Genomic DNA, 27,667 nt, shown 5'->3' with positions numbered 1-27,667 from the left:
AACATTATATACTCAGCTGAGAGCTTTGGAGACAAAACAAGGGAAAATGGCCATTTAGGAAAATGAACCTAGGGTAACCCTGGAATGTGTTTGTATGACATGGGTATCAAATGGAAGGTATTAAAGAGCATTTTAAAAGGGAGTGATCCTTAGTTCTATACGTGGACGCCTTTTCGAGATATCGCCATAAAGGTGGACCAGAGGTGACTCTAGAATCCCTTTGTACGATATGGGTATCAAATGAAAGGTGTTAATGAGTCTTTTAAAGGGGAGTGGTCCTTAGTTCTATAGGTGGACGCCTTTTCGAGATATCGCCAAAAAGGTGGACCAGGGGTGACTCTAGAATCCCTTTGTACGATATGGGTATCAAATGAAAGGTGTTAATGAGTATTTTAAAGGGGAGTGGTCCTTAGTTCTATAGGTGGACGCCTTTTCGAGATATCGCCATAAAGGTGGACCAGGGGTGACTCTAGAATCCCTTTGTACGATATGGGTATCAAATGAAAGGTGATAATGAGTATTTTAAAGGGGAGTTGGCCTTAGTTCTATAGGTGGACGCCTTTTCGAAATATCGCCATAAAGGCGAACCAGAAGTGACTACAATGCGTTTGTACGATATGGGTATCAAATGAAAGGTGTTAATGATTATTTAAATCGTAGTGGGCCTTAATTCTATAGGTGGATGCCTTTTTGAGATATCACCATAAAGGCGGACCAGGGGTGACTCTAGAATTTGTTTGTACGTTATTACGTTATGGGTATCAAATTAAAGGTATTAATGAGGGTTCTAAAAGGGAGTGGCCCTTAGTTGTATATGGAAGGCGTTTTAGAGATATTGAACAAAATGTGGACCAGGGTGACCCAGAACATCATCTGTTGGGTACCGCTAATTTATTTATATATGTAATACCACGAACAGTATTCCTGTCAAGATTTCAAGGGCTTTTGATTTCGCTCTGCATAACTTTTTCTACTTAATTTGGTAGGTGTCACACCCATTTTACAAAGTTTTTTTCTAAAGTTATATTTTGCGTCAATAAACCAATCCAATTACCATGTTTCATCCTTTTTTCATATTTGATATAGAATTAGGGCATTTTTTTTCATTTTTCGTAATTTTCGATATCGAAAAAGTGGGCGTGGTTATAGTCCGACTTCGGCCATTTTTTATACCAAGATAAAGTGAGTACAGATAAATACGTGAACTAAGTTTAGTAAAGATATATCGATTTATCATGTTAATGGCCAAGCGGAAGGACAGGCGGTCGACTGTGTATAAAAACTGGGCGTGGCATCAACCGATTTCGCCCATTTTCACATAAAACAGTTACCGTCATAGAATCTATGCTTCTACCAAATTTCACAAGGATTGGTAAATTTTTGTTCGACTTATGGCATTAAAAGTATTCTAGACGAATTAGATCAGGGATCGCCACAAGCTTTTTATGGAAGCGTGACCACACCTACTTTGAAATCCCAAAAAAAAAAAAAATGGCGACGGAGCTAGTAAAAAGTACACTGTAAAAACTTCGAAAATTCATAAAATGATATTATTTTAGAAAGAAAATTATACATTTTGTAATCCTGATAGAAGGTAAATTCATTCGATTTTTTAATTTAATATTTTATATTATTTAAATTTTTTTTTATATTTTTAGGTTTTTTATTTTTTGGTTTTGTTTTGTTTTTTAGAAACAAAATTATATAAATAATAATAATTTTGTAATTCTGATAAAAGAAAAATTCATTCAATTATTTCATTTAATCTTTTATATTTTTTGTTTTTATTGTTTGTATATTTTTAAAAATTTTGTTTTGTTTTGTTTTTAATTTTTTTATTTAATAGTATTTCGGAAAGAAGGATTAAAGTGGAGATATTAACCTACAGTAAATTGTCCGCAATAAATGTTTCTATATCTATTTTGATATTTGTGGTTGATAATTTCAGAAGCGCTTCTAAATGCTGATTTGTAACTCTATTTCTGTTGTTTGTTTTTATTTGCTTAAGGAATGAAAAGGAGCTTTCACAAATGTACGTACTACCAAACATTGAATAAAATTTTAAAACTTCGCATTGTAAGTCGCATAGCTCCATTTGGAGTTCTGGGCTCTGCTCATTTGAATTGCATGTCAAGGGTATTAAAGAGATTGTTAACATTTTCCTGTTGCTGAGAGCTTTAAAGTAAGTTTCATTGAGATATTCGCTTTAGTCGCATCAACCTGTCAAAACTGATAAATATGCATGCAAGCCGAAATAAAGATATGAATTAATAATACCCACATACCTATTTACATACATCCTATTCGATTTGCTTGAAATGTGGTATATAAATTTGCCTGTATTAGTATTTACGATCCTTTTTTCAGGGAAGTAGTCCATAGACGGACTGGGACTGGGATTAGGACTAGGACTGGGACTGAGACGCGGAATGGTACTGGGACTGGGACTCGTAATGGGACTGAAACAAAATACATACCACCCTCTGGGACTGGCAATAAGAGATGAAGAGGAATGAGAAGAACATGAGTGAAGAGAAAAGGAGAAGGAGACTGTCATCGGGTTCTGAACTATATTCCAAGTTTGTAGTATATCGGGAAGTTACTTAAATTTCGATTACAAAATTCTGTTCGCTACACAGAGTCAAGCTAAATAAAACCGTTTAAAACAAAACCTCGGCTATTATTTATTATATTCTATTAGATAAATGAGTGATAATCTTAAATTCTCTTCTCCGGTTAATAATGGTGAAACAAAGCATGCATGTACTTCAAACTTATCACTAATATGTATATTCCATATTCATATTTAAGTCAAGTGTGACGAAATAAAGTTTTGTCAGTGCACGTCTATTCATCATTTTGTTTTCTAAAAAAATAGCTACAACCATTCTGCGAGCAGAAATGGCGCTGGCACATACAAAAACCCAGTCGGACTTGGTAGCTTTCAAAATTAACGCATTGCATTGTTTTCTTGAATGCATTTAAAAATACTTTTACATGTCTTCAATTCAAATTTAATTTAATTATTAAATAAATCAAACAAAGCTTCATTGTTTTCGTACAGGTGAAACAAAAATATACCCAAAAATATTACTTCAAAAGTAATTTTACACGAAATTATAACAGTTCAGTTCCTAATGGGTACAGCAGAATACATTCGGTTGTGGACGAGGGGATTGAATGCGTGCGCGCGGGGATGTGTGGTGCGCTTGCCTATGCGCTGCGCCATGGTTCAATTATGTACAGGTTGGCTCATCTCAGCAGCTGATTTTATTTATGTCATTGCATGGTCGAAGGGATTGTCAAAAGGAGATGGCAAACTCAAAATGAAACCAACACATTGGCAACATTTTACTTACACATACAAAAACTGCTAAGTTTTATGTTTCCATTCCATACCATTCGCACCAATACCAATACACAGATTTTGACAATTTGAACAGACATATTTTGTTGCTTTACAGATGAGTCAACCTGTATATAGTTGAACCATGGCGGTGCGCTTGCCTGAGCGTATTACAAAAACTATTGCGTGAAAGCGCTTATGGAGTGACGACCCCTGAATTAGATGAAAAAGGGCGGAGCCACACCCATTTTGAAATTTTCTTCTATTTTTGTGTTTCGTTGCACCATATCATTACTGGAGTTGAATGTTGGCATAATTTACTTATATCGTTAGCTTAATGTGAAAATGTGCTAAGTCAACTTTTACGAATTTTACAGGAGACCAAAAAAACTGATTAATTTTTGAAATACCCTTCTTTCTTCAAAACTGTGAATGAGGATACCATAATTGCAATGCTTTTGGGTGAAGAAGGTTTGAAAAAGATAAATAAAAATCATGTATGCCAACCCAGCAGCTATTTTATGACTTAGCACAATTTCCGCACTCAGAAAAAATTTGTTCTCCGGACTTAGCACTTTTTACTCAATATGTTTCCTCATCACTCCTCCCCTTTCATGATTGAAATATAACACTAAAACTATATATTTGACAAAAAATACTATTTATTTGTCAAAATATTTATAACAGTTCAACAGACAACTGCCACATACTTTACAAATTAAATGCTAAATCTCTTAATCGTTGTCAAGAGAGTAAACACTTGGGTGTAATTTTTGACTCCAAACTCTCTTTTTCTAGACACATTGACTTCATTGTTTCAAAAGTTGTTGCAATGTTTGGGTTCAGTAGACGTAACACCAGGGGAATTGAAGGACCCTATGACGTTGAAGGCACTTTATATATCCTTGGTCAGAAGTGGTCTTGAATATTGCTCAATAATATGAAATCCTTTCTATGAATCTAACTCCTATAAAATTGAGAGAGTTCAAATTTTTTTTACAAATATTGCTGGCCAGACGGTCTCTCATCACATACCAGCATGCGCAAATTGCTTGGACTTCAGGCTTTGCATGTCAGAAGAACTTTTATCTCACTCATGCTTGCCTATAATGTAATAAACTCTAGCATGAATTGCTCTGATTTATTTAATTTGTTCATTCCATATATTCAACTGCGTGATCTTCGGCATAATAGATTACACAGACCGACAGCATCTCAGACCTAGGAACCGGACTATATATTTTCGAAGGATTTTGATGCGATGCATCGAAATCTGGCCTCAAAAATTCGAGATATCCTAACCTAAAAGTGCAAAAAACACCGTTTTTGCCCATATTAGAGGTTATGTAGACTTGCAGATGTTTTCTTTCACTAAAATTAAAGTATGGCATCTTTGAATACAAGTCTTATTCTTTCAAATGGCGTTGAGTTTGCTCAAATAATATTTTTGTTTCGCTGAGATATCGTATTTTGAAATTTTGTGGTGTGGTAGGAGTGGTTTCTAGGGGTTAGGGAATACGGAGGTTGATGGGTTAACAGTTAAGTTGGTTAGCCCACTTGTGGTGTGAGATATCTAGATAAATACGACTTATTTTTTGAAAAATATGCGACTAAACGCTGTCCCCAGGGTTAAGTGGGTTAGCCTGCTTGCGGTATGAGAGGGGTGGTTTCTAGGGGTTAGGGCTGTGTGTGACTTGGTACCCAGCGGTTGGATAGTGTAGGGGTGTGGTGGGTTAGCAAACTTATGATGTGAGGCAAAATTTTAAGAAAAATAAGACTCAATTGAAGACAATTATTAATCGACTATATCATGTCTATGTTATCTCAATCGATTTTCAGGTGTAGGGAAATTTTGAAACATGAAAATTTCAAAATGCGATATCTCAGCGAAAGAAAATGATATTTGAGCAAACTCAACGCCATTTGAAATAATAAGACTTGTGTTCAAAGATGACATCCTTGAATTTGGGTGAAAGAAAACATCTGCAAGGCTACATAACCTCAAATATGGGCAAAAACGGTGTTTTTTGCACTTTTAGGTTAGGATGTGTCAAAAACCAGAGCTGATAGAGCAAGGCCAGATTTGGATTCAGCGCATCATAAACCTTCGGAAATATATAGTCTGGTTTCTGGGTCTGAATAATGGTTGAATTTTGTCCGCCTGTGCTATTTATCGAAATAACTCATAAGACGAATTATGCTATGAATGAACCTATAACTAGGACTATACATCTACATAGCAAATAGATTCAGTATTGTTATTAATTTTAATAACAGCTTATATAAGTTTAAGCTTGAATTGTTTTCTATTTTTAACTAGTCTGTAAGGAAGCAGGCAATTATCGACATGTAAAAATTGAAGTAGATAAAAGTCAGCGCAAAGCATTTATCAAACACCAAAGGCATGTCTCAATTCGGTGAATCCGATTTCAAGGGGTTATGTTCGCAACTCTCTCAAGGTGTTGCCAGCGCAATATATAGCTTCTACAACCCAATTGTCAACCTCACCTACCCGTGGCGAATCATGTTTCATTGACATCCGAGGCTCTGGAGACCCCAAGTTCCTCACGGAGCTAGGGGGTGGGGAGAGCGGAATGGCCTGGAAGATTTAATGTGATCATATAAACCGTTCCCGAGATGGTCGGGCTAGTATCTTAATAGTGCTTTGTTACCGGAACGTGCCGGATCTATATCTGGCAAAGGACCATCAACATCGGCCCAAAGCCTTCGGGGCTTGTCTTTATCGTTAATACATTAACAACAACAAAGCATGTACTTTTAGATTGAATGAATTAAATAAGTAAATAAAATGCGCGCACAAAGAAATGACTAGTAATTCAGATTGATATTATTAACTGGTTGACTTAGCACATTTTTTTAACAGCTAAGGACTTAGCACATTTACACATCATAGCTCACAGCATGTCAAAATTAAAATATTTTTTTTTTGTGATCGTTGTATTTTGAATTCAGTTTTAAAACTGCATTAAAATACAATTTTTCAAAAAAAGTAACTTAGCATATTTTCACATTAAGCTAACGATATACTGTAAAGATAACAAATTTTTTGTTAAAATTTGATTTAAAAAAAATTTTTTTTTAAAGTGGGCGTGTTCGCCATCCGATTTTGCTAATCTTTATTTAGCACACAAATAGTAATATGAGCAACGTTTCTGCCAAATTTCATCATGATATCTTCAACGACTGCCAAATTACAGCTTGCAAAAGTTTTAAATTACCTTCTTTTAAAAGTGGGCCGTGCTACGCCCATTGTCCAAAATTTTACTAATTTTCTATTCTGAGGCGTCATAAGGTCAACCCACCTACCAAGTTTCATCGCTTTATCCGTCTTTGGTAATGAATTATCGCACTTTTTCTGTTTTTCGAAATTTTCCATATCGAAAAAGTGGGCGTGGTTGCAGTCCGATTTATTTATCATTTTAAATAGCGATCTGAGATGAGCGCCCAGGAACCCACATACCAAATTTCATCAAGATACCTCAAAATTTACTCAAGTTATCGTGTTTACGGACGGACGGACGGACGGACATGGCTAAATGAATTTCTTTTTTCGCCCAGATCATTTTGATATATAGAAGTCTATATCTATCTCGATTAGTTTATGCCGTTACGGATTGCCGTTATGCGAACAAAGTTAATATACTCTGCGAGCTCTGCTCAGCTGAATATAAAAACATAGAAAATTGCTTAGTCATAAAAGGGGCGGTGCCACGCCCAGTTTTTAAAATTTGAAGTTTTTCCTATTTATTGTTATAAATCCACTTGGGAAATGAAATACCATTGATATAAAGCTCTTGTTTGCAAAGATATAGCTTATTTTATTCGTCCACGACCCTCTTAAAAATCTTTTATATAAAAGTGGGCTTGGTCCTTAACCGATTTTGTCAATTTTTCTTCAAAACATTCCTTATTGTAAAGGCAACCTTTCTGCCGAATTTCGGTACGATAGGTTTAACGATTTTTGATGTATGATTAATAATATTTATAAGATTAATTTTATCACAAGTGGGCGGTGCCACGCCCATTTTAAAAACATTATATATAAAATAAGTGGGCGTGGTAATCATCCGATTAGAAGAAAGAGTGGAAAAGGAGAGTAAATAAAAAAATTCCAGTTCGATATATTTCGAATATATACTCCATATATGTATGAGAATTAAGTAGTAGAGGTAGGAGGAGTGGCAGTGAATGTCGGAGTAGAAGAGAAACAAAAATTTAAATTTTCTATATATAGGTAATTATCTGAAGTGGGTATACAATATTTGATATGATGATAAATCCTATATAAGAAGTAATTCAGGTGGGAGTAGAAGCGTTATACTAGGTTCAAACACACACCAAATTGGCAATTTATACTGTTTGGGCAATTTATTACGCAATTTGTCATATAATAAATTGTAATAATAAATTTCCAATTTAAAAAAAAAGCGTAATAAATTGTTTCAACCTGCAAATGCAACATTGTAAAGTATGTTTATTGAGTATATTTAAACGTCACTTACGCATGGCTGAACTATATGGCTGGCTCATTTCATCAGCTGATTTTATGTCTTTCATTTCACTGGAGTAGGGACTGTCAAAAGAAGATGGCAAAATCAAAATGAAAACAAAACATTGAACACATTTTCTTACAACACACAAAAATTTCAAAGTTTTATGTTTTCATTCCATACCAACACGCACATTTTGACAGTCTCAACAAAGATATGTTGTTACTGTAGAGATGAGCCAACCAGCTATCAAATTACTGTTGTGTAAGCTAAATAGAGTTGTATGAACACCATTCAATTTAAATCGAAATAGCCTCAATTTATTTTTCTGTTTGAACATGGTATTATTGGTAGAGGGAATGAGAGTGTGTGTTTGAATATTTTATCTCTGTAATTATTTGAGTACCCCTTCATTATTTGGTATATATGTAGATTCTATATAGGAGGTAATTTAGGTGGGAGGGGTAGAGGGCTTGAAAGTGCGAGTGGGAAAGAAAAAAATGTCAATACGCGGTAACTCCTGCCACACGTATGCCCTGGGTTCACACCACGGGCAAAGCAAAATCAAAATTTTAGAAATAAGGTTTTCAATTAGAAGAAAATTTGTGTAAGCGGGGTCGCCCCTCGGCAGTGTTTGGCAAGTGCTCCGGATGTATTTCTGCCATGAAAAGCTCTCAGTGAAAACTCATCTGCCTTGCAGATGCCGTTCGGAGTCGGCGTAAAACATGTAGGTCCCGTCCGGCTTATATGTAGGGAAAATCAAGAGGAGTACGACGGAAATTGGAGGAGAAGCTCGGCCTTAGATCTCTTCGGAGGTTAATGCGCCTTACATTTTTATTCGATAATATAGAGTGATAAAGGTTAGTGTGGTCAACTTTTCAAATATAGGCCAGGACAACGTCTGCCGGGTACGCTAGTTAATAATAAAAAAAGAACAATTTTGTTGATCTATATTGGATGATCAGTGAAGATGGCATGCGTGGTATAGAAGAATAGTATTTGACCGGATTTGAACCCAACTTGTTCCTATGTAGGTTAGTACTGCAACACAGATTTGCTTTATTTATTGTGTTACTATTATGGTTCAAACTGGTAAAATTCGTTCCAAATTATTATTACATACATATATAATTATAACCAAAAGAGCGTTAAATGCGCTCACTATTTAACACTTTAAAATTTCTACACATATACATAAATATATAGGGCCGGCATTCAAATAAATTGGTGCAAGTATTGAAAGAGTTTAGGATATTCAAATGACCATGTTAAATTTGTGTTCTAAATAGTGATGTAGCTTTACAAGCATTTAGACAACCGGGTCTTTCGAGTCTGTTCGGTCTTGGTATGGGGCCGAATTTTTATACTGGCCTTAAAAATAAAAGTGCGGATTTAATTTTCTTCGAACTTGCAAAAATGTAAGGTGGACAAATATTTTTTTCTAACTCAAAAAATAAAAGTGCTGAAATAATAATTTTCAAGAACTTTTATCATAATGGTAACTATAGCTTTGGTTTCTAGTTACACATTGTGGTTGGTTTATTAGATTTTTTTGTTAGTTTTAGTTGTTTAGTTTGACAATTTCATAAAATCTGTTAGTTTAATTTTATTCTTCTACACTCTACATTTGAAAATTTAAAACTTTTTTAGGTTTTATTTTATTTCTCGCATAATTTCCTCAGTCCGGCTTAAAATGTAAACCATGTTTTATTTAAACGCATGGTTGTACTTTGGAAGTTTGAAAATATGGTAAAAACTTGTTTCAAAAACCTGTAAAAGCGAAGACGGATTTAAAATTTTGCTCCATTTACAATTTGGCGGACTTTTGTGTCCTATACCGAACATGGCTTAGAATATACCCGCTGTAGGTATGCCTGTCGTAAGAGAGACTAAAGTATCAAATTGATTCAAGGTGTTGTGTAGCGCAACTGTCTTAAATGGTTGCCAGCGCATAATATAGCTTCTCCAACCCAATTGTCAACCTCACCTACCCGTGGCGAATCCTGTTTCATTAACAGCCGAGGATCTGGCGACCCCGAACCCTGATGGATCTTGGGGGTGGGAGGGCGGTATGCCCTAGAAGGTTTCATGTGGTCATACCAAATCGTTCTCGAGATGGTCGGCCTAGTACCTTTATGGTGCTTGTTACCGGAACGTACCGGATCTGCATCCGGCAAAAGACACATCAATATCGATAACACTCCCCAAGGCCTTCGGGGAGTGTTCTTATCGCAACAACAACAGCCAGTATTTGCATAAGTCAGGCTTTCTGCTAAATATGAATTATTGGTTATTTAAGAATCCGGGTTTCCGTATACGGTTACCCGTTTTCATGTAACAATAGTTCCAAACATTTAAATGCGACTTGCAACTAAGATGGAAATGAATGCAAGAAAAATGTCAAGCTTGTGGAATCTAAAATATTAAAATTTCAATTTTCAACTGGCTAGAACAACCTAATTTACATGATCTGCACATAAAAATGATAGTAAAAGTTTTAACACAGTTACCAAAGAACGGCCTTAGTATAAAAGCAAGTGAAGTGCATACGAATTTGGTAGTCTATTTTTGAAAAGATGCATTGGAGCACAGCCTCTAGTTTATTATTGGGTAAGTTTGAAAGAAATTTAGTTTGGAAGTCAAATTATTAACTTTATTATATTCTTTTTCGTTTATAGCGTTTGCCGTGGCCCTTGCAGTAACGAAGGAAATCAGGAATGCCAGAGTACAAGCTAACGACGAAGTTGTGGAATGGCGTGCAGTTGTTAAAAAAGACTTGGCTGCGGGAAGTAAACAGAATGTAAAGGAACAGCAGCAAGTGGAAAATAACGCAGACGCCACATCTCACATGGAAGCTGCAAGTGTTGTTCTCGAAACCCCAAATAAGATCGAAACGCTTATCGAAACAGAAGCAGTACAAACAGCGCCCTTCGATTTTGAGTCAAATAAGACCGAAACGAGTGCCGAAACAGAAACAGTAGAAGCAGCGCCCTACGATTTTGAGTCAAATAAGACCGAAACGAGTGCCGAAAGAGAAACAGTAGAAGCAGCGTCCTTTGATATTGAGCATATAACAGAAAATAATAATTATTTAACTACCGAATTACCAGTAAAATGTGAACATCTTGCTAACATAAAGGAGCCAACAAAAAGTACCGAACAATTAATTGCTACACCAAAATTTCATGGCGGCGGTTATGGCGATAATAAAAAGCAACCGACCATACAAGTAATTGTACCAACACAACATCCTACTCACCATATGCAGCCACCAATTCACTATCATTTTGGCCATAGTGGTTATGGGAATGAAGGACACGGTTCTGGTGGTAGTGGCTATGGAGGTGGTGGTTATGGTGGTGGTGGCTATGGAGGTGGTGGCTATCCTGGATATCCTGGCTTTGGTGGTTATCCCGGCTTTGGCTTTCCCGGATTTCCTGGCGGTTTTGGTGTAAACCCATTTTTGGGTGTTAACAACGGTATCTTTCCTAATAATGGTATCTTTCCTAATAACGGATTTCCCTTTACCATATTTCCTAATGGCACAATTGCTGTTCTGCCAGTATTTGGTTAGTTAAATTTTTGTAAATAAAAAAAGTTTAATTTGAATCAGTCAAGAGTAGTTCGACTTATTTTAATTGCTTTTCAAAAGTGATCTCAAGCAAAGCTGTTCGTTTGTAAATGTTTATTTGTTGCATTTAAGAAAAGAAGCAAAAATATTGAATTGAACAATTAGCATTTCTTTCTTTTGTTACTCATGACTCTGTTGTATTGAGTCACAATGCTACAAACTGAGGTTGGATATTCACATCTGTTTATTTAAACAACCGTCAGTGTGCTCGTAGTGAAATATCGGGGTGAGCCACTTTTTTATGGAATGTGTGAGTATGCGCGTTGCTTGGGCATTACTCATCCCGTAAGCTAACTTGGAAACGTGAATTGAATTGCGTACACATGATTAAACTAAATTTTTTTGTCAAACATTTACTTAAGATTTGTTTATTTTGGTTTTTTGCTTTTTGAAGATTTTGTGAGAAAAGAATAATTTTTGAGACAGTGAGTGAGTACATGAAAAACCGATGAACCATTTCAAAAAAACCAGAGCTTACGGTTACAGGTCTTACAAGAGCCGATTCAAAAATCTTCTAAAAATGAAAATTGGTCTCGACAAACCTTCAAAATATGTGACCCGGTCTATGAAAAGGTGGCTTATGACTCAAAAAAGAACCGATATTTTGGCTCCATTGCCATCGAAAAAAAAATGCTATCAAAAAAATCTGAAGATGCTTCACCAGCCACCAAAGTGGCATCGAAGGAACCAAAGGCTTCCTCGTCTTTCATTTGTGCTCTTTTTCTCTACATTTTTAGTACACTTCTAAGCAAGTTAGGACTTTCTAGTTTTCATTACGTGAAAGAGCGTCTCAAAAACTATCGAAACCAGAAAAAAAGTGGAAACATTTTTTTGAGTCATAAGCCACCTTTTCATAACCGGGTCACATATGTACAAAAACGGGTTCTACCACAAAAATAAAGAAGTACATTTCCGAAGAGATGAAACGATACCATAAATGTATCGATACCTTTATTTGCAAGTAGCATCGAAAAATGTTCGAAAGTATCGATTCTTACTAGTATCCGCACTTCTTTTGTAATACATAATTTACAACAGGGGCCATTTAACGAAGAAGCGACTGGCGTGCCATGTTGGACGGCCATAACCATTTAAACGGTTAAGCGCCAATTAAGTAAGTTAGTACGTTGATTGCTAAACATGTGGGGAGAAGTAAATGCATTTTAACCTTTAAAAATTTCACTTTTGTCAAGAGATATTTGTGAAAACAATAGATTTTTTTGCTTTTATCGAACACACAATGACCGGATTTACATAGAACTCTTGCCGAGTTGCTTCGATTTGACAGCACCATAAATGCGGACTTATACCGGACTTACTTATGAGGTTAATGTATGGCTCAAAGATAAGATATTCTTGTCGTAAAGCATTGAAAATCTTGTCGCTAAGAACAATGGAACTAAGTTCGATCTATTTTTCCAGTAGAAACCGTATTCCCGAAATTCGTACTTACATACTTAATCATTTAAACGATTATGGCCGTTCAACAAGGTGCGCCAGTCGTTTCTTTGCTTGGTTAACTGGCGCCAATTGGTCACACCAAGGGAATTTACATAAATCGTGATCCTTCCAGTGGATTGGGCCGCTCTTTTCCTCTGCTTCTATTGGGCGTAAAGCTCCAGAAATAACTAAATCATTTGTCGTAGCGATAACGACACTCAAAAAAAAAAAGTTGTCGTAGCTTCCTAGGCATTAAAACATACTGGAACATATATTATAGAATTTGTAAACACCATCAAACGAATTTAGGGAAATTCCGCTTATTTGCAACCCTCTACTAACGTTCTAACAACTAAACTGTTTAATAAATAACTCCAATGTTCAATAATGCAAAATGGTCTTTATTAGACTACTTTGAAAATACTTCACAATAACACTTATACTTCGCAACTGTAGCGTGCTTAAATCAAACTGATTGCTCATGCCTCAGCTGGTGCTGCTTTTATACTCTTCGGTTTCCTCGAAGAAGACTGCATACTTTTGTGAGTATCTCAGAAATATGCATGTGTATGTGTGAGAACTACTTTCCTGATTATTGCATACTTTTGTGAGTATCTCTCCGCTGCTGTATGTACATATGTATGTGTAGACATAATGATTGATTTGTTTATGTAGATACAAGTGACTGCTTAGTATCGGCTTAGAGATGATAGTATCCCTTAAAAAAAAAAAAAAGATAGTATCCCTTAGTGTTGCTAATATTCGTCACAATATATTAGCAACAGAGATTACTGAGGTGCTGAAATACGATTTGAATTTAATAAAATGTTTAAAAAGTAAATGATAGGCATGGTTTTTTTACTGTTCCCCCCACTTCCAGTCAAAAAATGTCTCATAACCAAGAAAAATAATATACCGAAAAGTCACAGAAACTACCCCGTAAGGAGAATCTCTTTTCAAAATAAGTGCATTCCTACTGCATTCTGAACCACTAATAGTTCGCCTTCTACCTATTTTACATGTTGTCAACGGGCGAATTTAACATGGCGATGTTCTAGGTGGTGGAAATTGTCCCCGCTGCTTTAACTTTTCACTAATTCCTAACTATATACAAATTTCTTTTTGGTACTTTTTCGATAGTTACGTACTGGTGGAGTACTGTTAAGAAAGAGGCATACTCATATGTAGCCGCAGCTCGCTAAAGCTGGTAGCAGTTTTGCTTCTCTTGTTTTGGTACAGTTTTGCTTACATTCTTTGGTCATATCAATTTGTTAGTGTAAATTTTTTTATCATACACAAGTGCCTGAGCTTCATACGGGAGTATTTTTTCTTGGCACCTTCATAAGAAATTTAAGCATTTTCATATGACTCGAAATTATATGTGAGGGCATATGGGAGTGCTATGAAAATTTTTGTTTATATTCAAAGTGTGAATTTGAAGCTGTGCCTATGATTCAGGGCAAAACCAAAACAAAAGTGCTATAAGTGTATAGGAGTTGAGCAGCTCTGACTATAGGGATGAAGATTTTCTGGATTTTTGCTTCCCAGGATTTTAGGGATCTGAAAGTTCAGTCTCGGGAATTGTCCCGAATTTTTCCCAAAAATTGCAACACATTGATGAATTTGCCAAACTCAGTAAATTCAAAAGACGATTTCTCAGAAGCAGAAAAAGATTTTTTTGAAACTCTATTTTGAAGAGTAGGAGTGGTACTTTAAGGAGAAATAATGGCCTAAAAAACAAAAACAAAATTCTAGAAGCGGCATGGCCACAAATGTATATAAAGTAAGGGTGTGTTTTGCACCTTTAGTTTCGAATATCTTAAAAACTTGAAGTGCCGGGACTATTTTGACTCAGATTTGGGCTCAGAATGTCGAAACCTACGAGAAAGTATGGTCTTGTTTCTGGTTACAAAATTTATTTGGATTTTTATTAGACTATGGTGTACAGAAAAAGGCGTTTGACGCAATTTCAGACACAAATATCTCGAAAACCTGAACAAATTTTTAAAATCCGAATTCAGATTAAGAGTTTATGCAATAAAACCCCTTAGAAAGCAATAACAAAAATGTCACAATTTTTTTTTTATATTTTTTGTCCCCCAGTTAATGATAGTTTTGCTGTTAAATGGGGTGTGTTTCTCGAACAAGTTTCAATGTATTTAAATGGGTTTTAAAATGCTATTTTCAACAATCCCGGAATCAAAAGTCAACATTCCTGTGGTTTGTGGGACTTTGAAAAGACTGGAGTCGTCATTCCTACCGTAAAACCAAGCAATGCTGAATTTTAACTATGCATATGCACAGAACCACCAAATACGGTACATACATATATTAGGGTACTTTCAGGAGGGTACAAAAGAGCTCCCAATATGATTTCAATATGTTGGGGCTTCCGATATCAGTTCCGACTGTAAAAGAACTGAGTGCATTTTCTTCTATAAATTTGCCACAGTAAATCAAATGACATTGATACTTTACTAGCGTGCCCGGCAGATGTTGTGCCCGAACTTTGGATTTCGCGTATATACACTTGCCTCTCGCTTCTTCGCTCTTTCCTCTCATTCAAATAGATCAGATTTTACTTCCTTCTCCCTCCAGCTTTTTTTCGATTCCCCCTTACTCTTACAATTCCCATTCCCAGAATCAGATTACTTTTATGCATACTTCCAGAGATATGTAGTATCAAATATCCCCTTTGTTCCGTAGTTGGCACGTCCCATTTCATTTTATATAACATTTTTCTGGTGCTATTATATATTAAGCTCATATAACTCTTTCTATGTTCAAACTTTTACAGCCGTAGGTGACTAAGAAAGTAGGAAGCATGGCCACCGTATATCCGTATATCCAGCGCGTTAGGGAGCTTAGAATATACCTGCGGCAGATATGCCTGTCGCAAGAGCCGACTAAAATACCCAAATGAGGCTCTGGCGACCCCAAGTCTCTCATGGAGCTACAGGGTGTGAAGCGGGATGCCTAGGAGGTTCAGTGTGGTCATATTCAATCGTTCCGAAGCTGGTCGGGCTTTTACTTAATGGTGCTTGTTACCGGAACGTCGATAACACTTCTCAAACCCCTCGGGGAGTGTCTTTTTCGCTACAATACCAACAACATACTATTCGGGGAGCTAATGCACTTTAGTGATTCTTTGTTTTAATAACTTTTACTAAATTCAGGCGAAATATTGCTTTTTAGATAAGGTTTTATGGCATGTTGCATGCTTCGGTATTGGCACATTTCAGCTAAAGTGATTTGAGTCATTTTGTATGCATACATATATGTACGATTTGAAGTAATTATGTAGAATGTTATCATACTATGCAAACATATATTATGAGGCCAGAATTTAAGTTCATTGAGCACGTATATTTAGTTGTGTACATAAAAATATTTACCTAATTATTTTGTATGGAACTCTAACATGATGCCCAGCAGGGCCGGATTAACAAGTAGGCAGAATAGGCAGTTGCCTGGGGTCCCGATTTGAAAAATGAAAAAGACTTCCAAATTTTTCTTACAAACATAAAATTCTAGAGAGCGAAAGAAAAATATAATCAGAACTGAAAATAATTTTTTCTCAAATAAATAAAACTCAATTGACCGCATTCAAAGGCGACGACCGACGAACTAGACAAGGTTCCTAAAAAGGACATTTCCGACTTATTTGACAAATTGTATTAGCGTGCAAAGAAGTGTATCAAAGTGAAAGGAGAGTATATCTTAATATATAAAAAACACGTGTCACAAAATTGTTGGCCGCGATGGACTTCTAAACTACTGGACCGATTTTGAATTTGTTTTGCACCCCGTGTGGAGTTTGATCTAACTTGAAAGATAGGATAGGTTATATATATCTCAGTTTATAGTCGCAATATTATTTTATTGCAATTTTTTATTTGTTTATATGTAAAAATAAAATGTTACGTATACGCAGTGGCACTCATATTTTCAGGTGGTGCGGAAATACTTCCGTGTAAATTAGGGCGGGTCGATTTGTGGGGAGGCAAAACAATCGACCATTGCTCTGTGAAAATCATATTCTAGGGATCAAAATAAGAAACTTTGCCGAAGGAACCATACCTCTAAAATGAATTCTGATGAATGCCTAGACAGTGTTTATACAATATGGATATCAAATGAAAGCTGTTGATGAGTGCTTTAGTACAGAGTAATATATTATCCAGAGACGGACTGGGACTGGGATTAGGACTAGGACTGGGACTGAGACTCGGAGTGGGACTGGATCTGGGACTGGAATAAAATACATACCACCCTCTAGGACAGGCAATAAGGGATGCAGAAGAATGAGAAGGAATTGAGAGAAGAGAAAAGAGAGAAGGAAAATGAGATTGAGAAAGAGATAGAATGAGACGAAGATGGAGATAGATGAAGCGAAAAAGACGGAGGGAGGACTGAATAAAAGGATTAGGAAAAAGTGAAGAGGGGAGGAGGGCAGAGTCAGACGGAAAAAGCTTATTAAAATGTATGCAGATAGGCCAAATTTAGGGCAGGACAACGTCTGCCGGGTCTTCTAGTTGAATAATAAAAAAGAATTATCTCAAAACGTACACTGGTTGTTTTTATTTTGAAAAATTTCGGTTATTTTTGGAACAGAGGGTGTAGAAGCCTACAACTCTATTTTGACTGCTATGCGTTCAGTGAGTAGCTCATTGCAAAGAGAAAAAGCACATTTTCAAACGTGTGCTTTTTTGTACGTATCGTTAGAATGGAGTTTAGTTTGATTCCGTGAAAAGTTCAATGATTTCGAGGAAAAAACAAAGCAATTATTACCTGGTGTAGGTTACGCAGAAATCGTACAACGTACTCGTCGTAGAAAAAAACAACCTAATGACGGAAATGCTCCAGAAGTAGAATTTTCGCCTCACGATGATTTTAGGACAAAAGGTTTCCACGGGATCATCGACAATCTTCACAGTGAAAGTATATGGAAGTTTCAGAGAGATTTGCATATCTCAGCAACTTTTCTCTAAGGGATGTGGACCTCCACGAAGCTATAATAAATAACTAAGTTATTTTTATGCTAGAGATTTGGAAGAATTTTTCATGAAATAATTCCCAAGTTACGTGAACTCCAGATACACTGATGCACAAAAAACTCATAGTCATTTGTATAAGATTTTAATAGAAGATCAATTAGCCGATGTATTTCCTAACACTGAAATAACTCTTCGGATTTTTTAAACTTTAATTATCACAAATTGTTCTGCAGAACGATCCTTCTCGCAATTAAAAAGAATCAAAGTTGCTGAAAGAGCTACAACGGGACAAGAGCGACTCGAGATGTTAGGTATACTTTGCATTGAGTCAGATTTATTGAACAAAATCGATATTGATGATATAATTGACGAATTTGCCGAAAACAAATGTAGAAAACGAACTGTTTAAAATATAGATAGTAATTTTATTGATATTATTACATTGTGATAATACAATTTTTATGAAAGATATAAGTTTGTATTTTTTAATCGAAAAAAGAATGGGGACAGACGTGAAAAAGATTGATGGTTGCCTAGGGCCGCGTTGGCGGTTAATTCGGCCCTGATGATCAGTGTGCAGTAACCTTCAGAATATCACATTCGCCTTTTCGAATTGCTTATAAGGCTTTTAAGTACATACTAGTGCCATATGACACAATATTTATAATTTTCTTTGTGTGTGTCTATCATTGATGAATGAATTGATAATCATGATTCATCACATAGAGTGCATCAATATCTTTACATATGTGTATGCATTTATCTTGTTAATAAGTTGATAAGATAAATATTCTTCAATATGTGCCATAACTATATCCCAGCAAACAAAGTCAGATAGCTATGTCGGTTTATAATCTACTCGAGAATGATGAAGAATTAATGAAAATTCGATACATATTAGCATTCAATTAGGGAAATACACTCGAATTCGATTAGAGAATAATATTTATGTATTCCGACTTGAGAACTGGGTCACATTTTGTTTGAGATCACTATGTTTCCCCACTCGAATTCTAACGTTAGAAATTATATAACAGAGCTAGTTTCGAAATATTAATCTAAACGATATCTAATTTGAGAAAGCCCAGATCGGTGGCCTTTAAATTTGAGCTTATTTCGAGCGTGTTTCGGAAATTTTTAATTTTAATTTTTGTTTTTGATGATTCCAAAATTGTTTTTTTGTTTTTTTTTTTTTTGAATGGTAACTAGGTTAGGCTCAAGGTCTAAGACAATAATTAATAATTTTTATGATAACTATTGATTTTAATATTACTATAATTGAAAAATTATTTTTTAATTTTGAATAGAAGATAGAAATTTTTTCAGATACCTGCCATAGTAGAGCAAGAGCCCGTGACTGCCAGACCTTCGTCATTTTATAAAAGTTGAAATTTCATCAGTGCATACTTCCAACTGAAGCAGGATCGTTGGTCTATTATAAAACTTGAGTCATAGTGGATTTAACATATAACGTGCCAAAATTTTGCAGAAAAATAGACCTTTCTTTCGTCATTTTATAACGACTGATTTTCATATATGGTCTTCGTGAAGATATAAGAAGCCACTAGCCTCATTGACATACACTTTCCATAGTGGCTTTGCCAGCCACGGGTTCTTAGACTATAGCTATCTTCTCTTCCAAAATTTAAAACTAATTTTTCAATTATAGAAAGATTAAAAAAAAAAACAATAGCCATCATCCGGTGGCAAAGATCCTGAGCCAGATAAATAATTTTGCATGTAAATGCAACAACAACAATGGTTCAATTTGTGAGCCAGATAATTTGTTAATTACTTCTTTTTAGTTTGGCAACGCTGCTTTTAATAAACCTCTTTTTTCAAAAATAGATGTCGCTGCTTAGCCTTTTGGCGTATGAGTTAAATGAAAAACAGCGGTGACATCTGCCTATCACATTTCACGTGTGCGAAAATTCCCCGACATCTGCTTCTCAAGTCTCTCAATGATCCAGAGCATTCCCGTGAGAATTCAACGTGAGCCGGAGCTGTAAAACTCACTGGATGACGGCAAATAAATATCATACAAATTATTGTCATAGTCATGGAAGTGTTTTCTTAAGGTTTGTGAAGAATTATATAAAGAAGGAATTTTTCTGTGAAAACATTTGCGCAGAAGACTTGGAATTATCGAATTTGAAAGAAGGAAGTTCGATTATTCACTTGGCTTTTCAATCTTATGCGAACAAGTTTTAAAATTGTGTTATATGAATTGTCGGTTGCCTTTTGGGAATCCCATTAAGTGTCAATCAAACGTCATCAAACATCATGTGATAAGATAAATCAATAAAACGAAAGGTTTCATTGTGACTTTGTTTTACCAAAGTCTGATGACCATTTGAATATAAAACTTATCCTACAAATGTATACAACGTTGTAGCAGAAACTTTCAAAACATGCTTTAATTATAATTGTATCTTACTTTGTTACTTATATTTGATGACATTCCACAAAATGGATGTTTAGGTTAGGTTAGGTTCAAGTGGCTGCCGTCCACATTGGAGCGGCACACTTAGGCCTTTATAGGCCCATTGTGAAACCACACGGATTTGTTCCTACTCTCCCAATCAAACCACTTCGTTGAGTTTATGAAGCTAACTAAGTGTCGTGTATTGACCCCAGCTATATCAGTCAGATCTACGAGAAACATCTTGCCCATAAAACGTTGCCTTCTCCTACCGAGCGTTGGACTTTCACAGAGTAGATGCCTAACAGTTTCAGGATCCTCTTCATTGCTGTGTGGCATCTATCATGATGCTTCCATCAGTAGAGCCTCCTTTATCTTGAGTTTGTAGGTGGAGAGCGGCATGCCCAACCTCTTCCAGGATGACGAAAATGGATGGGAGGTATCCTTTCTTGCAAGCTAATCCGCCATCTCATTACTTGGTATGCCCTTATGTCCCGGAACCCATACCAGATGTAGAGTAAACTGTTCAGCCATCACGTTAAGTGATCTGCGACAGCCTACTACAGTTTCAAAATTAGCTGTGACAGAGCCAAGGGATTTCAGTGCTGCTTGACTGTCTGAGAAAATATAAATGTGCTTCTGAGAGACCGCCTTCTGCCTAAGGCAGTCCACAGCGTCTTGTATGGCCGCAAGCTCGGCCTGAAATACGCTACAGTGATCCGGAAGGCGAAACGATCTTGGATGTTTAAGAAAGACAGTTTTTTTATTAGCAAACGTATCGATCGTTTACGGAAAATAATGATGATCTCTCCCAATTGATATAAATTTATCAAAACGCGGTTAAGTTCTTTTAAATTAAAAGCCATTGTAAAACGAAATAGGCGTTCCAATCCAAAAGAAATATTTAGTGAAGTGAGAAGAGAGGCCGTCGTGATGGTGTGATAGCGTGCTCCACCTATCACACCGAAGTTCGAGTCCCGGGCAAAGCACCATCAAACATTTAGAAAAAGTTTTTCAAGGCTGGCTCGCCCTTCGATAGTGGTTTGCCAAACGCTTCTAGTGTATATATGCCATGAAAAGGTTCTCAGTGAAAATTCATCTGCCTTGCAGCTGCGGTTCGGAGCCGGCATAAAAAAATTCAAAAGTACTTTTTTTTGTAAAATAGAGCAAGGGGGATATTAAAAGGATTTTTCTAAACTTCTTCAGAAAGAAGCTAACCGCTACTTTTTATTCTTTAACAGTCAAACGAAAAGCATACACCCTTACAACGCGTTTATTTGATTTGTTGATACGTAGAACCAAAAAGCTGCCGACATTTTTATTACCAAATTAAATATGAACTTTTCTAAAACGTTTAGCTTAAACGAAGTCATAAATTTTTATACGGTAAAAATAAACAAAACCAAGAAAGAACAATGCGTGGAATGACGTGCCCAAGTGTATGTACGTTAATTAAAGTTTTGATGTCAAATGGATATGTGTTTTACACTTTCGTCGAATTGCCAATTTTTAGGTCGAACGTTATGGGAATTGAGTAATGTGCATTTTATAGGTCTACGATGAATTGTTAGATAGCGGTCATCACTGGTGTTAGAGCGGCTGGTAAGAGGTTACGGGCATTAAGATTTTGATTTGAATAGGGTTTTTTACTCAAAGCGCAATCCAAGAGTTAAGCCCAGCGCAACAATTGCCATGTAAGGAAAATTTATATACCTAGATCTCAGCTGGTGCATTTCTAATGCATTTGGAACCATTACATGTTTACCCTCAATCTTTTTTATATGCGATTGAACATGGCGATGTTCTAGGTGCAGGAAATTATACCCCGCACAATGTTAAAAGTGTCAGTTGGAAGTACTGCAAGGGTACAGAATTAGAATTAGTACCGTCTCCACCGGAAAATCTCTAGTTCTACGGGAAAATCTCTACTGATACGCTCATAGTGCATTCTGAACTCCTACTAGTTCCACCTCTCTTTTTCATGCTTTCAATTGGTGAATCTAACATGGCGATGTCCTGGGCGGTTGAAATTGTTTCCACTGCATTACCTTTTCTGTTGTTCCGAACTAAATAAAAAGTTTCACTCTAGTGTATTTATTGGTAGTTTTTCGATAGTTCCAAATAGTGCAAAAATTTACAGTTTTGATCAATTTCTTCTGTTGTTAGTATTTCCTTGGATTTGAACCAAAATAAAATTCGGCCGTTTTAGATAGAACACCGGCTATACGATACAAAGTATTTCCGAATAGAAACTCTTTCAGAAGTGTGTGTGTGTAAAAGCAATAAGTATTTCGCATTCCTCGAAACTGTCCTTTGAAGGTTTTAGGCTTGTTTAACATTACTTGACTAAAATATAAGTTGCTTGTCATTGTCTACAGGTACTTTGTTGAATGTATGGGGAAAATTCCCTTAGTGGAATCACTTTCCTGCCAATTTCTTAAAAAAAAAAGAAAATAAATAAATAAATGTAAGGCGCGATAACCTCCGAAGAGATCTAAGGCCGAGCTTCTCTTCCAATTTGCGTCGTGCTCCTCTTGATTTTCCCTACAAATTGGCCGGACGGGACCTACATGCCGACTCCGAACGGCATCTGCAAGTCAGATGAGTTTTCACTAAGAGCTTTTCATTGCAGAAATACACTCGGAGCACGCTACCATCACACCACGGTGGCCGCCAATTTCTTTTCCTACATACATATATGCATATACGATGGATTTTACGTAATGGAAAGGCTTTAAAGCGTAGGGAAAGAAGGCATACTCAATGAGTAATGTGGCCATATAAAAATGGCTACTAGCGGAGTAATACTCATGGTCAAAGCTTCTTTAAGCTAGTAGCCATTTTTGTTTTATAAATAAAACATTTCTCAAATACATATTAAATATGACATATAAAAGCCCACTCTGTCGATTTTTGAACTAGAAAAAATCTAGTTATTATCGAACTAGTACTTGTTTGGTGCTTTATATATAGCTTCTCCAAACCCAATTGTCAACCTCACCTTCGAGCGGCGAATCCCGTTTCACTAAAAGACGGGGCTCTGGCGACCCCAAGGTCTTTATGGAAATTAGGGGTGGGGAGGGACGGATGGCCTGAAGGTTTAATGTGGCCATATAAAACGTTCCCGAGATGGTTGGGTTAGCACCTTAATGGAGCTGTGTTACCGGAGCGTACTGGATCTGTATACGGCAAAGGCCCATTACATCGATAACGCTTGCCAAAGCCTTCGGGGAGTAATCTTATCGCTACAACAACAACAACAACGACTTCCTTGCAGGATAGTTCTGCGTTCGAAACTAACGCGACTCGCTGCAGGGTTCCCACGAATAACAATATTTTCACAAAAGTTCGTATATATTGCCAATATTAAATATGCAATCGACTTGAACGGTAGAACTGTGAGATGTTTGAAAGCGTAATATTGATGAAAATGTCAAAGTAAAAGATGTGCTTATTTGTTTTTTGTTTTTTTAAATAAATTTTTGGTTTGGACCTAATTTATTTAAATGAACTCGTCCAATAGGCTACTTATATATACAGGAATTAGTATGTCTGTATAACTTGTTGTATATGCGAGTTGACCTTTATATTTGCGTATACCATTTCGAAGCTTTCTCTCAAACGCTGTCTGCAAAAAGGGAAGAACTAAAACCGGCAACTAAAACCGGATTTTACAAGCAGTTAAATATTTAGTTTATGTTAAAAGTTTTTTCATTTGTTGTTGTTGTTGTTTTCTTCAAGTGTCCATTTTTATAAATTTGTTGCCAGAACAAGTATTTCCTCTATTTCTTAATACACCAAACATATTTTGGACATGTTCATGTCATTTATGAATTTGTGTTTTCCTCATTTGAAAGCACGTTTTTGTTATTTCGTTACACTTCCAAGGAAAAAATAAAAGAAGTTTCTTACTTAACAAAAGAGAATTTGAAGCAAAGACAGACAATTCAATTGCTTACATAAGTTTACTGCTTAGCAGCACCCAAAAACCATACGCAAAGATGATGAAATGAACAATAGAAAATGGTCATTAACTGCGAAGTTTAATACGCTTTGTGTTGTTGCTGGTTCTGTTGTTAAATAGATACAGATCAATTTGTAAGCGCCATCGTTTTCATTGTCACGTATAGTATCGAAATACTTACTTCCACATATATGATGTACATAAGCAAGTAATGTTTTTGGTTTTATGACTTTTTGTTTTGGAAATAATTTCAAATCATAACATTTTTCAAACAGATGTGCCAACTTATGGTTTTTTTTTTGAAACCAAGCAGGAAATATTGGATATTGTGAAATTCATATGAGAAGCAAATTTCTAAAACATGTATTTCACTAAATTAAATTTGACGGAAAACGCTGTCATTTCCAACAAAACAGCTTGTCATACGAAGTCAAATGCGGTGAACGTATTCTGATCTCGAATTGACAATTAAGTGAAAACGGCAAATGCCCACTGGTATGGCAATTTGAGGCGACACCGAGAGAAATCCACAGCTACATCATGCACAATTATGGATACTGTATAAAAAAAAAATTGATAATTCTGTCCCATCAATAAATATTGATAATGTGTCCATGGCTGTGCCGAAGACTTCATACCATTCATGAATGGGGCTGAACAATAATCTTATCCCGTTCATAATCTCCAAATAATCGGATGTATAAGATAAGAAATATATAGTGAACACATGTACATACCTAAACGATTTTTAAGATAAATATAAAATAAAAAATGGCAAAAAACCCCTTATCTGAACGATCGAGTGTATGGGATATATATTATATATAGCTCCGATCGAAATGATTTTTACAGGAAATCTTCTATGACATATTAGAATATATATCACCAAGTTTCACGTTTTTATATTGGAAACTAAGGGAGAAATGGCCAAAAATCTTTCTATCTGAACGATCGTTTGTATGTATACATATAGCTCCGATCAAAGTGATTTTTTCAGGAAATCCTCTATGATATATTAGAATAAATATCACCAAGTTTAACGTTTTTATATTGGAAATTAAGGGAGAAATGGCTAAAAATCCGATGGCTTTTTCCGAAAATCTTCTATGATATATTAAAATATATGTCACCGAGTTTCGCGTTTATACTTTCTAAATTGCGGCAGGAATGACCAAAATCGTCTTATCTGAACGATCGGTTGTATGGGAGATATATGTTATAGTGGTCCGATCCTACCGGATCCGACAAATGTCTAATATAATACAAAAATACATCCTTGTGCCAAATTTCATTGAGATATCTCAAAATTTGAGGGACTAGTTTGCGTTCAAACAGACAGACGGACAGACGGACGGACAGACGGACATGGCTATATCAACTCAGTTCGTCGCCCTGATCAATTCGGTATACTTAATGGTGAGTCTATCTTCTATATTTCTCAACGTTACAAACATCGGACCAAAGTTAATATACCATTTCATGTTCATGAAAGGTATAATTATAGTAAAGCGTGCCACTCAAGAGTTTTGTGATAAGATGATTTTCCACTCAGTAATCGCTTTACTGCGGATAAATATTTATGTCATTCTTTAAATAAAAAATTCTAAAATTTTGTTATGCGTCGAAGTGTGGTTCGAACTCTGATCCTCTGCTTTGTACGCCAGAACCTCTATGACTAAAGCAAACAATACAATTTTTATGTGATATGTGGAAGATATTATATGCGAATGAAGGCAATTGGGAAAAACTTTACAACAACTAAGGCACGACTTAGCTGAATGCGTTTGTAACCATTTCAACTATCGTAGGAGTGCGCGTTCGACTCCCACTCCCGGGAGAAAAGGCTTTGAAGAGATTTACAAGGTATAATCGAAACAGCTGTCGCCTTGTCCGTCCTGATGTCACGTTGTTTAAATTTTTCCCAAATTATTAAATAAATTATAAAATTAAAAATTGCTTGAAATAAATGTTTTCATACATTTAAAAGCGATACGGGCAATCCCCGGCTAACTCATATAATACAATTTTTTATTAAAATTTCAATCATATGAAATTCAAAAATTTGAGGAAGATGAATATTGTTACCACATCCATATGCTTGGTTTCCACTAGTTACAACTTGACAACAAACTTGGCATATCGATGAAACGAGCTTGTCATGTCGAATGCGTTTGTAGTGTGTTTTGACTACATATGTACTGCCTATTGAATTGACCAATAAGTGAAAAAGGCATAAGTTTTCGTTTTTCAATTGGCGTCTCACCAATTATTATGAAACGGCATGTGAAACAACGGGAAATAATGAAACGGATTGAACAATAAACGAACACAAAATTGTAGCTTTGCCTTTGACCACAAACTGCTTTATCGAATTCGAGTCAGTTACGTGAAATAGTGAAAACTCGTTTGACACCAAATGACCACCGCGACTGTTCAAGGCAGTTTTTGGTATCAGCCATGTAAGAGTCGAAATATGGGTTACAAAAGGGTTATATAGCTTAGATATCAATTGACATTCAAAGACTTAATGTCTAAATTGTCTGAAAGTCTTATCATTTTATGCACAATCGATAAAAACTCACGACATACTATTTATTAAAAAGGTCTCACAGACAGCTACACACGGCTAGGAATGTGAGCCTTAATTTTAAACCATTCATCGGTTTAAGCAATTTTTGAAACAATTTTTTACTTAATTGTAAACCCTGCAATTTACTACTCTGTGTTTTTTTTTTTCATTTTATTCAGTTTAAATTTTAAAACTTATTTGACCAATAAGACAATAATTTTGAAATTGTTTGAAAATGAAATTAAAAAAGCTTGGAAAATCTAAATATAGAAACTTGTAGTCATTTCTGGGTTCGAAACAAAGCCAAAAATTAAAAAAAAAAAAACATAGAAACTTGTATACTCGTCTGGTTTTAAAACAACCACCAATAGTTTAAGGTGCTCAAAATTTAGAAATTTGTTAAAAGTGCTGCAAGTCATATATTCTATTTCGAAACATTTTATTATACATAAAGGGTAGAGCAAGCTACTAGAATCCGTAGCACGTTGGTTCGAAATCAAGCCAAAGCCCGCTAAATTTTTCATTCTATAACTGCAAATGTAAACCTCTCTAGCTTCAAATTGAAATCCAGTTCTGTGCACATATTGCGAGGATGACCGGTAGAATCTATATTTGAAACGAAATTTGGTTTGGTCATATATGTATGTAGTACAAAAAGTTTTATATTGAGGCTCAAACTTTTAACCGTGCACTAAGTCGCAACTAACTACGGTGGACCATCATTCAGATTTTTTCGAAAACCTTTTTTCGAGCTATTCGAAAAATGGCAAATTAAGATGAAATTTAA

The 27,667-nt window shown here is 35.7% G+C and overlaps 2 protein-coding genes across 9 annotated transcripts in view; one reads left to right on the top strand and one right to left on the bottom strand.

The window, feature by feature from the left end:
* Myo61F (Myosin 61F) overlaps positions 1-27,667 on the bottom strand; it is a 92,830-nt gene that overhangs the window by 44,721 nt on the left and 20,442 nt on the right. The gene's annotated exons all lie outside the window — the stretch shown is intronic.
* On the top strand, positions 10,434-11,431 carry LOC137254128 (uncharacterized). The gene is made up of 2 exons (XM_067791869.1): positions 10,434-10,467; positions 10,536-11,431. Exons 1-2 carry the CDS (start codon positions 10,434-10,436, stop codon positions 11,429-11,431), a joined length of 930 nt encoding a protein of 309 aa, XP_067647970.1.

The sequence above is a fragment of the Eurosta solidaginis genome, chromosome 5 (genome assembly GCF_040869045.1).
Source record: "Eurosta solidaginis isolate ZX-2024a chromosome 5, ASM4086904v1, whole genome shotgun sequence".
NCBI classification, from domain to species: domain Eukaryota; kingdom Metazoa; phylum Arthropoda; class Insecta; order Diptera; family Tephritidae; genus Eurosta; species Eurosta solidaginis.
This window is presented reverse-complemented; position numbering and strand designations above follow the sequence as displayed.

Coding starts and splice junctions, on each gene's coding strand:
- LOC137254128 (XM_067791869.1), top strand. CDS start 10,434: ATGCATTGGAGCACAGCCTCTAGTTTATTATTGG. Junction 10,468..10,535: donor AGCCTCTAGTTTATTATTGG/GTAAGTTTGAAA, acceptor TTTCGTTTATAG/CGTTTGCCGTGGCCCTTGCA.